The following is a 14485-nucleotide window of genomic DNA, read 5'->3' as shown; positions in this document are numbered from 1 at the left end:
GTTCCATGGGTAAATGGATGCATTAGATGTAAATAATTTAGAACACGGGCCACAAATGTAATGAGTCTTCAATAACGATATATAAAGCTATTTTTATTTTGACTTTCTTTTGTGTTTTTCGTAGCTATGCATGTAGCCATTACTCAAAAACTGATCATCTGGAGAGAGAAGATGGCAGAGTAGGAGGATCCTGGGCTCACCTCATCCCACAGACACAGAAGAGATCAACTAGACGTTATGCAACTAACTCTGAATACAACCTGAGGCTGACAAAGCCGACTCCATAACTAAAGACATAAAAAGGAGGCCACATTCAAACAAAAATGAGCTACTGGGACTTCATCAAGATAAACAAGCTTCTACACAGCAAAGGAAATGATCAGCAAAACTAAAAGGCAACTGACAGAATGAGAGAAGATATTTGCAAATGGCATATCGGATAAAGGGTTAGTACCCAAAAGCTATAAAGAACTTATCAAACTCAACACCAAAAAAACCCAAGTAATCCAGTGAAGAAATGGGAAAAAGACATGAAAACCTGTGATATGTACACAAAACAATAAAGCCAAAGAAATCTGAGCACAATACTAAAGAAAGTCATCCAACCACAAAGGAAGAGAACAAGAGAAGGAAAAGGGAACAGGGAACTACAAAAATGACCAGAAAACAGTTAACAAAATGGCAACAACCCCATACCTGTCAATAATTACTTTAAGTGTAAATGGTATAAATACTCTAATCAAAAGACATAGGGCGACTGAATGGGTTAAAAAAATGAGAAGACATAGGTGACTGTAGTTGCCTATGAAAGACTCAACTCAGACCTAAGGACACACACACACACCGAAAGTAAAGGGATGGAAAAAGATATCCCGTGCAATTGGATACAGACAAAAAGTTGGAGTATCAACACTTACATCAGACAAAATAGACTTTAAAACAAATCCTATAACAAGAGACAAAAGAAAAAAAAAGAGACAAGAGACGTTACATAATGAAAAGGGGCTCAATCCAAGAAGAAGCTATAGCAATTGTAAGTATCTATGCACCCAACATAGAACATGTAAATATATGAAACAAATATGAAAGGAGAAATTGCCAATAATACAATAGTAGTAAGGGACTTTAACAGAAAATCAACAAGCCAACAGCAGCTTTGAATGATACATTAGACCAGATGGACTTAAGAGATATACGCAGAACATGGCATCCAAAAACAGAAGGATACACATTCTTTTCAAGAGCACATAGGACATTTTCCAGGATGGATCACATTAGGCCACAAAAATAGGCTCAATAAACGTAATAAGATTATAAATCGTATCAAGAAACTTTTCCAACCACAACACTATGAACCTAGAAATCATCTCGTAAGAAGAAACAAGAAAGCCACATACGAGTAGGCAACCAATGGGTCCATGAAGAAAGCAAAGAAGAAATAAAATGCCTGACAACAAATGAAAATGGAAACACAGTGGTTCAAAATTTCTTAGGACACAGAAAAAGCAGTTCTGAGAGGGAAGATGATAGCAATACAGGGCTGCCTCAAGAAACAAGAAAAATATCAAACAATCTAAATGTATACCTAAAAGAACTAGAAAAAGAAAAATTAAAAAACCCTAAAACCAGCAGTAGGAAGGAAATAATAAAGAATAGAGCAGAAACAAATGAAATGGCAACTTAAAACACAGTAGAAAGTATCAATGAAACTAAGCTGGCTATCTGAAAAGACACAATTTATAAACCTTTAACCAGATTAGCCAAGAAAAAAAGAGAGAGAACTCAAAATAAATGAAAGAAAAGTTAGACTGACACCACAGAAACACAAGGTAGTTAAGAGACTACTACAAAAATTATATGCCAACAAATTGGACAACCAGGAAGTAATGGATAAATTCCTAGAAACAAATAATCTTCCAACACAGAATCAGAAGGAAATGGAAAACATGAACAGATGGATTACTACTAGCAAAACTGAATCAGAAATCAAAAACGCCTAACAAACAAAATTCTAGGCCCATAGGACTTCACAGGTGAATTCCACCAAACATTTAAAGAATTAAAACCTATTCTTCTCAAACTATTCCAAAAACTAGACAAGGAAGGAATGCTTCCAAATTAATTCCATGAGGCCAGCATTCTCCTGATACCAAAACCAAAAAAGACACTATAAAAAAAGAAAATTACAGACCAATATCCCTGATGAACATAGATGCAAAACCTCTCAACAAGATATTAGCAAGCTGACTTTTAAAACACATTAATCACCATGGTGGGTGGAATTTATTCCAGGGATGCCAGGATCATTCAGTATCCACAAACCAATCAACCACAAACACCACATTAACAAAACAAAAAACAAATTTCCTATGATAATCTAATACATTCAGAAAAAGCATCTGACAAAATTCAATATCCATTCATGATAAAAACTCTTAACAAAATGGATACTGAGGGAACATACCTCCACACAATAAAAGCCGTATAAGACAAACCCACAGCTATCATACCCAATGGTAAAAAAATGAAAGTTTTTCCTCTAAGATCAGAAACAAGACAAGGATGTCTACTCTCACCACTTCTATTCAACATAGTACTGAAAATCCTAGACACCGCAGTTATACTAGAAATAAAAGGCATCCAAAATGGAAGGAAAGAAGTAAAACTGTAACTATTTGCAGATAATAGAGAAACTCCTAGACTCCACCAAAGAACTATTAGAACAAATTAGGGACATCAGTAAAGTCGCAGGACACAAAAATCAATACGCAGAAATCTGTCGTATTTCTATGCACAAATAATGAACTAGCAAAAAAGAAAAAAAATTCCACTTAAAATAATATTGAAAAGAATGAAATACTTAGAAATAAATTTAACCAAGGTGGTAAAGGACCTGTACTCTGTCAACTGTAAGACTGATGGAAAAAACTGAAGACAATGCAAATAAATGGGAAGTTATATCATGCTCATGAACTCGAAGAATTAATATCATTAAAATGTCCATGCAACACAGATCAATATACAGATTCAGTAAATCCCTATCAAAATACCGGTAATATTTTCAACAGAACTAGAACACATGACCCCCCAAATTTGTACGGAACCACAAAGACCCTTTTCCTCAAGCAATCTTGAAAAAGAACATAGATGAAGGTATCATAATCCCAGATTTCAAACTGTACTAAACAACTATAGTAATTAAAACAGCACGGCACCGGCACGAAAACAGACATATAAAGCAATGGAAGAGAATAGAGACCCCAGAAATAAGCCATACCTATATGGCTAATTAACCTATGACAAAGGAGGCAAGGATACGTAACAGGTAAAAGTCTCTCCAACAAATGGTTTGGGGACATCTGGACAGCTACCTGCAAAACAGTGAAACTGGACCACTTTCTTACACCCTTTCTTAAACTAACTGGATTAAAGACCTAAATGTCAGACCTGAAGACTCATAAAAGAAAACACAGACCTATTATCTCTTTGACATCAGTCTTGGCAATATTTTTCTGAATCTGTCTCCTGAGGCAAGGGAAACAAAAACAAAAATAAACTACTGGAACTCCATGAAATTAGAAAGGTTTTACGCAGTGAAGAAAACCATCAATAAAATGAAGAGGAACCCACCAAATGGGAGAACATATTTGGAAATGATACATCTGACAAGGGGTTCACATACAAAATATATAAATAACTCATACAACTCAACACCAAACAAAACAAATAGTTCAATCTAAAGATGGGCAGAGGACCCGAACATTTTTCTAAAGAAGAAATACAGATGATTAACAGACACATGAAAGGACGTTCAACATCACTAATCATCAGGGAAATGCAAATCAAAACCACAATGAGATGTTACCTCACACCGGTCAGAAGGACTATGATAAAAAAGACAAGAAATAGCGAGGCAAGGATGGGAAGGATTGGCAAGGATGCAGAAGAAAGGGAGCCCTTGTGCACTGCCGGTGGGATTATAAATTGGTGCAGCCAGAGTGGAAGGCACTATGGACGCTCCTCAAAAAATAAATAAATAAATGTAGAAATACCACGTGACCCAGTAATTTCACTACTGGGTATTTACCGAAAGAAAATGAAAACACCCATTTGAAAAGACACATGCATGCCTATGTTTACTGCAGCATTATTCACAATAACCAAGATATGGAAGCAACCTTGGTTTATTGATTGATCTATCCATCAATAGATAATGGAGTAAGAAGATGTGGTATTCTCTCTCTCTCACACACACACACACATACACACAAATATTACTTAACCATAAAGAGAGAACAAAATCTTGCCACTTGCGACGTGGATGGATCTAGAGAGTATTAGGCTAACTGAGCTAAGTCAGAGAAAGGCCGTGGGATTTCCTCCGTACGTGGAATCGAAAAAACAAATGAACAAAAGAAACAGACTTATAAATACAGAGAACAAATGGGTGGTTGCCAGAGGGAGGAGGGTGGAGGGACGAGTGAAATAGGTGGAGGGGATTAAGAAGTACAAACTTCCAGTTAGAAAAGAAATAAATCATAGGGATGAAAAGTACAGCATAGGGAATATAGTCAATAATATTGTAACAACGTTGTACGTGACAGGTGGTGGTGACGCCCACAGTGAACGCTGCATAATGTACAGAATTCTTCAATCACTATGTTGCACACCTTAAACTAATACGTTGTTTGTCACCTATATTTCAATTAAAAATAAAAAACTGATATCCATCCCCTGTATTTCAATTTTAAGAAACTGACCTTCCTTCTTTTATAAATTAATGCAGCAATAAAGAATGATGGTTTCATCCAAAACCACCTGCGAGGGTTTAGAGATTGAGGGAGATGAGCAAAAAGGCAGGTCCGACCCTTGTCCTCAGGTTACAACCTCAGTGGGCAGGCATGAGAGACAGATACGGAAGAGATCTTTGCACACAGTGACACAGTGAAAACACAGATTCGCAATTAATTCACGGGAACGCAAGCCTAACCTCAGGAAAGGCTTCGTCCCAGAGAGGGAGGGGGGAGAAAAGGAAATCATCAAGTGGGGTCCTCAGGGCTCTAACTTTCCCCAAATGAAATGCAAATCTGTGTTTAATTTCAAGTATGTTGTAATAGGCAGGGCCAAAGGCAGCAGAACCTATTAAAAGTTTTAGGTATTTATTCCAACTCAAAGAACTACAGTTGGCCTCCTGAGCTCAATAACTCACCAGCTCTAGCTATTGCCATAGTCTTCGTTCCATAGCTACTCAGCTTTTAATTTGTGTGCAAAGCCCAGGAGGACGAGAGGAGCAGCTGGTCCCTCAGACAGGAGTCCTCAAAGAGAAACAGATCAGGTAACAGCAGAGACTGGCAGAATGCTGCCCTTCTCCAGGGAAGGGAGGGAGCCTGCCATCAGCCACTTCGTAGATGTTGAAGATGCAGACATAACCCTAGCGACCACAAAGTAGCCACTGTGTCCAAAGCTAAGTAGTACAGGATGCCCCCAGGGAGGCAGGGTGCATGGAGGGCAGGCCTCTGATAATAATAACTTATGCCTTCCAAATTAGGACCGAGTTCTTGACTCCAGAAATGAGGACAAGTAGGAACGAGATGTTGAGTCTTAACAGAGCGCTTTGTTTTCTGAGAGCAGAATTCTCTCCGATGCAATCCCCTCCTCTTAAGGAAAACCATACATTTCTTTGGAGTGTTGCAGCAGGGAAAAAAAAAAACAAAGGCATCCGATGCAGCACATGGGTCTTATGCAGCACAAACGCCGAGACCCGAAGGGTCTCCATCTTGCCTGCCCAGGGTTAGGGGTCAAACTGCCTTCTGGAAAAGTGCTTTCCCCATTTGTGGATCTGGATAGACTGGATCACCTCCCGGGCACACGTTTAGATAACGCACAAGTGAAAAGCTGTAAGTCAAGATGAAAAGCGTGGCAAATGGTTTGTTCTCACTGGAAACAAAAATGAACTCTGATTTATTTATCCAGGCTTCAACGAAACATTTTTCTTGTCTTTCAGTACTAGCTTTCTCACCCAATTAACATAGCAATTGATGAGCAAGGCACGGATGCACAGCAGCATGGCTTTCGCTAGTATGGAAAGTAAGATTATCTGAACAATGATGTCATTCCCATCCTTAGTTTCCCCTTCAGAAACAAGGCTCACGGCTGAGATAGACTTTAGACCAGAGGCTTACAAATGACCCTCCCCCTGCAACTATTTTCTGGAGGCCGCTGCTAAAATAAAATGAAGCATTGTTTTCAAATCTGCAGAAGAGTCCTTTTTAACTCTTGATTATTTTCCTGTTACAAATGGTCTTTTAATGCCATCTAAACCACAAGTGCTATAATTAGCGTGTCTGCTTTTTTTTTTTTTAACTTTTTTTTTTTATTTATTTTTGAGACAGAGAGAGACAGAGCATGAGCGGGGGAGGGGCAGAGAGAGAGAGGGAGACACAGAATCGGAAGTAGGCTCCAGGCTCCGAGCCGTCAGCCCAGAGCCCGCCGCGGGGCCCGAACTCACGCGAGATCACGCGAGATCACGCGAGATCACGCGAGATCACGCGAGATCACGCGAGATCACGCGAGATCACGCGAGATCACGCGAGATCACGCGAGATCACGCGAGATCACGCGAGATCACGACCTGAGCCACCCAGGCGCCCCACGTGCCTGCTTTTCAATACATTTATAGATACGGTTATGTTAATCCACTGATATTCCAGGCTTTACCTCCAAAAGCTCCCAGATGTTCCGTCCCCTGGTCCAATGGCGATTTCTCGATTTGTGGGGAATCCGCAACGGTGGCCACACTACCAGACGAAGCACAGTTCTTCAGGGACAAAGACTCTTGTGCCAGCACTCACTGCCAGCGCCTACTCAGCTCTTATCACCTGCCAGGCTGAGTGGTTGAGTCTTCAGATCAGCCCGATAAAGCAGGTGTGTTTTCCGGAGGGAGAAAAAACGAGGTTCGTGAAGTTGAAACACACGTGGAGAGCCGCACTGCCGGGAAGAGCCTGAACCTCGATTTAGAACCAGGCTTTCTGGCCCCAGAGCCTTGACTCAGAGCCACACTGTCCCAAGCAGAGATCGAGCAAACGACCACTGATGGTTTGATCGTCGGGACTCCGCCTCCAGACTGCCGATCTTATTCACACTGAAACTCCTCCATCTAACTCAGTGCCAGGCACGTAGTGTTTACGGAAGAAAATAATAACCTCAAGGCCTTTAGCACTTAGAAAATCAGGAAATAGCCCACGAGTCAGGCCGCTGATACTGGAGGCCAAAGTTAGAACTGTGTGAATCGGAACTGCTTTACCTCACATGAGACAGGGAATTTGGCCACCAGGACGTGAAAAACATCCATGGTAGATTTCCTGACAGCTCTGCGGCTGTGTTTTTACTTTGCAACCCCCTTACGAACAAAGACACCGACTCTGGTCTTACATGCCGCCAAGGAACACCACTGTCTTGGGTTAGGCTCTCTAGAAGCAGAACCAGAGACAGGGATTCAGATACAAATGATTCACTGGGCAAGAGCTCTCAAGAGAAATCTGTGAGAAAGAGAAGGGAGGAGGACAATGGAGGGGCAGGGAAGAAACGAGGAATCCAGATGGGGTCTCTGGAAATCCTAGCTGTGACCTCTTCCACAGGGGGCTGTAAGACATAAATAAACTGCGGCAACACCCGCGCCTAAAGTCCGGGGTGGGGGTGCTGGCCTTTTGCACATCCACACCAGTTAGCTATTGGCTACGGTCGGCCCCAGGAGAAGAAATGTATAATCTCCCGTTCCGGGCACTCCCAGTCTTCAGGGGAGACAGCTGTGAGCCTTCACCAGCCAGTGGAAACTGGGGGAGTGGGTTGTGGTTAAGGGAAGTTTGCCTGGGCACCAAGCATCTACTGTAACTGTTACAGAGACTGGATCGTTCGTTGGATTCCTGTCTACAAAAGAGCAAACGTTACGGATTCAACGAAATGCAACAAGTCCCTATCTGCACCAGGTCCTTGTTTTATGCTAAGGCTACAAAAATGAACAAGCCGCTGTCCTTTCTATGGAGAAAGGATATGTATATGTATGCGCACACACACACACACACACACACACACACACACACACACACACACACAGAGGAGAATTTCAGATGAGGAGTACCATAAGGAAAATTAATCAGGCCAAGGTTAGAGGGTGATCTGTAGGGCAGTGACCGCTTCAGAATGGGTGGCCAGGAAAGCCCTGTCCGTGGACGGGCTATTTGAGCAGAGACTGAATTGAATGAGAAGGAAATAAGCCACAAGAAGCCCCACGAGCACAACTTTCCTGGCAGAGGGAACAGCAGGTGCAAGTCCTCTATGTTGGAAACAAGCTTGTTAGCATCAGAGCCCTGAGTAGAAAAGAAGTAACTACAGCACAGGGAGAAAATTCGAGCATGAGTCCTAACGTGGAAGTGGAAAATAGACGGATGACCACAGTCCGTCAGCACAGGTAAAGACTACGCATCGGTGGCAATTTTCTACCTCAGATGCTAAAAATAAAAAGATGAACAGGCTGTGGTCCCTGCCCTCAAGCAGGCCACAGCTTAATCCTGAGATATATATATGCATAATCCTGTGCTTTATATACATATAAACAAAGATTTTAATTCACAGGACAAGTGCTGCGGGCTATAAAAACACCAAGAGAAAAACACTGGATCCTGCCTGATGATGGCAGTAAACACCCCCCAGAGGGGATGGAGGTTTTGGGTAGGGCCTTGATGCATGGGCAGGAGCTTGCCTGAAGGAGAAACAGAGGATATGACATTCCAAGAAAGAAAGCAGCATGAGCAAACGGTACTAATCTGTAAGGTCTGGAATATCTAAAGTACACACATCATATAGAGACTGGTGGAAAGGCAGGTGGTAAGAAGAGGGAAGAGGATTTGCCAATTTACCTGGAAAGGCAAACTCAAGCAGCTCTAAAGCAGTTACCTGTTTTGTTATTGTCCTTTAAACATCACCAGAAACTATTAGGTCAAACTCGGCTCCCGAGACAGCACTTCTCAAGGGTGGTGTGTGAACCACCTATATTGGAATCTCTGCCAGCGGTTTTCAAAATGCAGGTCCCTGCACCCCCACCCCCTTCCGCTTTTCTTAGAAATTCTGGGTTATCACCTTTATCTAGAGGGCATATGCTTTCTACAATTGAAACATGCCTTCCCAGGTAAAAGCGAAATTGGGCCACCCATTCTGGTTACTTCTAAGATGGATGTATATTTGCTTTCCACCCTATTTTACAACAGCAGGAAAAAAAGGGTTTGGAAAAAAGCCATTTTAGGAACTGGGAGGAGAGAAAACTCGCTAAATTCTGTGGCTGGGAAAAGTCAGCACCATATAGATTTCGTTTACTCCTCACAACAGCCCCCTGAGTGCCGGACCGCAATTATTCCCATTGGACAGATACGTAAACCGAGGCTAAGAAAGATGAAGTCACCCCGTCCAGGTTACAACGACTACAACAAACCCCTGCAGGAATTCTAGGGCAGAGGGAGCCCGCCCCGTAAGTCCCTCTGAGGGGGCTGCTTTAAAGTCGGCCAGTCGGCCCCCATTTGGACTAGCCTCCCCGGCCATCAAGGCTCCCAGGGGTCTCCTGGTCCCCGCGCCCGTCAGCCAGGCCCCACCCTGGCAAGGAAGTTCACCTGCAAGTGTACCTGCTGCGAGGTCCGCTCTAGGTTCAATGTGCACATGAGAGCAAGAGACGGCTGGGAATTGGGTAGACGCCTGGAACCCCCCTGCCCACGGCCCCCAGCCCCCTCAGAGACCCGGGGCCAGGCCTCTCCCTACACCCGCAAGCTTGGCGGTTTCTGGGCGCCCCGGGCAGCCCAGGCTCGCACATGCGCAGTATGCACCCTGTCGACTCTCCCGGGGCCGCTGGGGTCGTGGGGGTTTGTGGAGCTGCGGTGGGTCCCCCAACACATCTCTACCCTTCTGGGTGGAGGCATCCCACCACCCCATGCAACCAAAGCTCTTTCTTTCTTTCCTTTTTTTTTTTTTTTAAGGTTTGTTATTTTTGAGAGAGAGACAGAACCGAAGCGGGTTCCAGGCTCCAAGCGGTCAGCGCAGAGCCCGACGCGGGGCTCGAACCCACGGACCGTGAGATCAGGACCCAGAGCTGAAGTCCGATGCTTAACCGCTTATCGCACTGGGCCGCCGGGCGCCCCCCCTCCCCGACCACAGCCCCCTCGAGGCTCCAGCTTTCGGGTAGCACGTGAACACTTACCCGATTTGGACTTGGAATCAGGTAGAAGCCGGTACCCCACCGACCGGTTTCCGTGACCCGGCCTCTCCAGGCGCCTCCCCGGTCACGCTCGCGGCTCCGCGACCTGAGCAGCGCGTGCCTGCGCAGTACACCCCCACCCGGCCGTCCTTGAACCTTCGGGGGCGGGTGGGGGCGGGGAGAGGCCCGGCCTCTGGCGCCCAGGGCACGCCCCAAACGTCTGCACAGCCCGCTGCGTCGCGGCTCCCACAGCTCTAAACCGTCCTGAGATTGGCAGCCTGAAGGTGGCAACACGCCTGGCGGGGTCCCCCGCTCCTCCGGCCTGCAAGGCTCCCAGGTGTCCCTTATGGGAGGAGAGCCCAGCTGGTCAGCCAGGCTTGCCTCCGGCCCTGCCTTCGGGGTGAATACGCGCCTTCCTGTTAAGTTTGGGCTTGGAATGAAGCAGATGCCTGACACTCCCAAGATCCAGCCACTGTGTTCCCGCGTCTCCGGCCACCCAGCTTGTTCCAGATCCTTCTCTTCCCTGACCTGCAAGACCCGCGCACGAGCACTCGGCACCTAGTAGGACCAAGCGTCTTCCTGTCACCGAGCATCACAAAGGTGAGAGATACAACATGCATAGAAAAACAATTACGACCCTGAGCGTCAGGGGGCGCCTGTCGGTTAGGCATCCGAATCCTGTCTTCCCCGCAGTTCGTGATCTCACAATTCCTGGGTTCCAGCCCCCAAGTGGGGCTCTGTGCTACCGGCTTGGAGTCTGCTTGGGGTTCTCTCTCTCTCCCTCTCTCTGAACCTCCCCTGCTTGCTTGCTCTCCCTCTCTTCAAATAATGAAAAAACAAAATTAAAAAGAAGACACTGAGGATCACATAAATACAGACAACAAACTGGTGGCTGACAGAGGGGAAGGGAGGTGGGGGGATAAGCAAAATGGGTGCATGGGGAGTGGGAGGTACAGGCTTCCAGTTAGGAAATGAGTAAGTCAGGAGAATGAAAATACAGCGCAGGGAATATAGCCAGTGGTATGGGAATAGCGTTGGATGGTGCCACACTTGTGGGCACAGCATTCACGTAGAGACTTGTCAAATCACTGTGTTATACATCGTCGACTAAGGTAGCATTGGATGTCAACTCTACCTCAATCAAAACTTTTAAAAGACACGGAGGGTCCAAGGCAATTCACCCGAGTGTATTAAGATGTCACCTGCACTACTCTTCAGGGAGAACAAACTAAGTGACAATGGAATAGTAGTGAAGAATGAGGTAGTAACTATCAGATGTTTTGCGTGCATTGGGTTGGCAAAAAATTTAATATGAATAGAGGACCGTGAAACACCTTGTGTTGGTGGGCATTGCATGGAAGAAGGCCGTTGGACAGGACCTACAAAATATCGTAGAAGAACGCACCCCTTGACCTGGAAATTCTATTTCAGTCTTGCAGAAAGACTACCACGTCACTGGCTACTTAAATTCAGGGCCCCGTGCAAAAGGAAAACTCAGGAACCTTGTTTAAATATGATTAAGAACTTCAACATAGCGGGGTGCCTGGATGGCTTAGTCGATTAGGCATGTGACTCTTGATTTTGGCTCAGGTCATGATCTCGCAGTTCATGGGATTGAACCCCGCCTCGGGCTGCACACTGACCTGCAGAGCCTGTTTAGGATTCTCTCTCTCCCTCTCTCTCTCTGCCCCTCCTCTACTGGCCCACATGCACCTTCTCTCTCTCTCTCTCTCAAAATAAATAAATATTCTTTAAAAAATTTTTCAATTTAGCGACAGCAGAGCATTAAACTAAAAAGGGACCTCTTCTGAGCACAAAGCCCTCTTCGAAGGCATAGATCTCAGGTCTATGAAAGCATCCTGGTTACCGCACGCACAAAATTGCATAGTCTAAGACGTTCACTGTAGGCTTGTGTGTAATAGAAAAAAAATGGAAACATCTTGAATGCCCATCAAAAAGAAAATGTTTAAATTAATTTTGGAATGAATGTCCACACAAATTATTTATTTCCATTAAAAAGAATGAGCTGTGTTTAACCACACTGCTAAATAAACCAAGTATGCCCCCCCCAAAAAAATGGCCATAATTAATACTGTTTACGAGGAAAAGAATAGAGACATGTGTTCATAAACATCAGTAAAGTGCCAGGAAAGGGACTGGATGGACACACATAACTTCTCACAAGGTTGGCCATGGAAGAGCAGAGACGGGGGCTAGGATGCCCGCGTTCTTTTCATTAGTATCATTGGTGTTAGGAACGTGACTGAATACTAAATGTTTTTAACAGAAAAATTATCATATAAAATTCCCGGATAATTGGGGGAGATAGAGCTAGAAACGCTGAACAAGTAAAAGCAGAGGAAAAAGAGCTAAAAGGCATAAAATTAAATAATAAAAACTCTAAAGATGCTGTGAGACTAAGAATCTCAGATAATGAAAACAAGAACCGTCACTTGTAACTTAAAAGAGCAGAGAAGTTAGAAATAGATACCGGACAAAGATAAATACGTTTCGACAGGTAACAACATTTGTAGGGATCGAGTATAACTCAAAGCAACAATTATTAGATGGGGAAAAAGAATTATTTTGTAAGGAAAAAGGTACAAATGTCTAAGAAAGACATAAATGTCATGAAGTTTTATGTACCGAATACCATGCCTTTGAAACGTATAAAGCAAAATTATTAGAAATCCGAGAAAACCGTCCAAAACAGCAGGATAGCTCATGCTCCTTAGATTGATGCTATATCAAATAAGTATAAAGATAGACATACGGTAAAATAATGGCACTGAGAATGCACATTCAGAGGCAGCATAATACAACAGTGAAAATGTGGTCTGCAACCCCTTGGCCTACAGCAGAATCCAGTATCTGCTGCTTACCAGGTGTGTGACCTGGGACAAACATTTACCTACCTGTCTGTGCCTCAGGTTTTTCATCAGGTAAATCTGTCCAGGAAAAAAAAAAAAAAAAATATATATATATATATATATATACACACACACACACACACACATATATATACACACACGTATATTATATATATACACACATATGTATACATATATCTATATTTTATATATTTATATATATTTTAATATTTATATATTTACATATAAATATAAGTTGTGTACGTATATATATACACATACACGCAATAATGCTTAAACTATATAATGTGCTATGTAAAATAATTCAGAATTTTTGGTTAAATGTGTGCATCTCAAGGACACTATACATGATCAGAATTGGTGGCAAAGTATAAAAGTGGCCATTTACTGTAGGAAGAACTGAAAGATTTATCTCCCATAAAGAGCAGTTCTCAATGATTTGTGAATCCTTCAAACTATGCAAGGGGAAGGATGAAAGCTATTTGAACGGAAGTGGACAGGGATGGAAAGCTTTGGAACTCGTATGTAAACTGATATGAAAACTTGACAAAGATGTTAAAAAACGCACACGCAATTTACTTGCAAATTTTGATGTAAAATTTCCTAAGGGGAGGGGCACCGGGATGCCTCAGTCAGTTAAGCCCGAGGCTCCTGGTTTCCGCTCAGGTCGTGATCTCATGGTTTTGGGAGTTGGAGCCCCATGCAGGGCCTGCTTGGGATTCTCTCTCTCTCCTTCGCTCTCTGCCCCTCCCTCTCTCATGCTGTCTCTGTCTCTCTCAAAATTAATAAATAAACTCAAAAAAAATTCCTAAGGAGGTAAAGAGTACACTTATGATGAGCACTGAGTCACATATACAATTGTTGAATCACTGTGTTACACACCTGAAACTAACAGAACGCTGTGTGCGGAATTTTAAAAAATAAAATAAATACCTGACACATATTTTACATAATGCTTTTCTAAATAAAAAAAAATAAGTGACAGGGCTCCTGGGTGGCTCAGTCGGTTAGGCGTCTGACTCCTGATTTCGGCTCAGGTCACGATCTCACAGTTGTGAGTTCAAGCCCCACGTCAGTTTTCTCTCTCTCTCTCTTTCTTCCTCTCAAGAATAAATAATTAAAATAAGAAATGTGACATGATAAAAACATCCTAATTAATTTAGGTAAATGATTCTAACCATATCTTAAGAGTCTAAAACCCCCATTACAATTTTAAGTACAATTTATTCCGAGAAGCAAGCCTAATTCAAAAATTTAAGCCCACTAATGTTATCATCAGCTAGTATTTTATACAAGACAGATGAAAATGACAATGCTATTATTACAGTAGGTTTGACCCAACAAACTGGTAAACGTT

The 14485-nt window shown here is 43.2% G+C and overlaps 1 protein-coding gene across 1 annotated transcript in view; it reads right to left on the bottom strand.

The window, feature by feature from the left end:
* Positions 1–11338, bottom strand: part of LOC125921673 (uncharacterized) — a 46315-nt gene extending 34977 nt beyond the window's left edge. Inside the window, exons 1-2 of the mRNA XM_049629232.1 lie at positions 11327–11338; positions 10241–10795 (exon numbers count right to left, since the gene is read on the bottom strand). Coding sequence (XP_049485189.1) covers positions 10241–10795; positions 11327–11338 — 567 coding nt within the window. The remainder of the gene's footprint in view (positions 1–10240; positions 10796–11326) is intronic.
* Positions 11339–14485: the final 3147 nt, after the last annotated feature.

Source organism: Panthera uncia, chromosome C2, assembly GCF_023721935.1.
Source record: "Panthera uncia isolate 11264 chromosome C2, Puncia_PCG_1.0, whole genome shotgun sequence".
NCBI lineage: Eukaryota > Metazoa > Chordata > Mammalia > Carnivora > Felidae > Panthera > Panthera uncia.
Note: the sequence above shows the minus strand (reverse complement) of the source record. Positions and strands in the feature narration are given on the sequence as shown.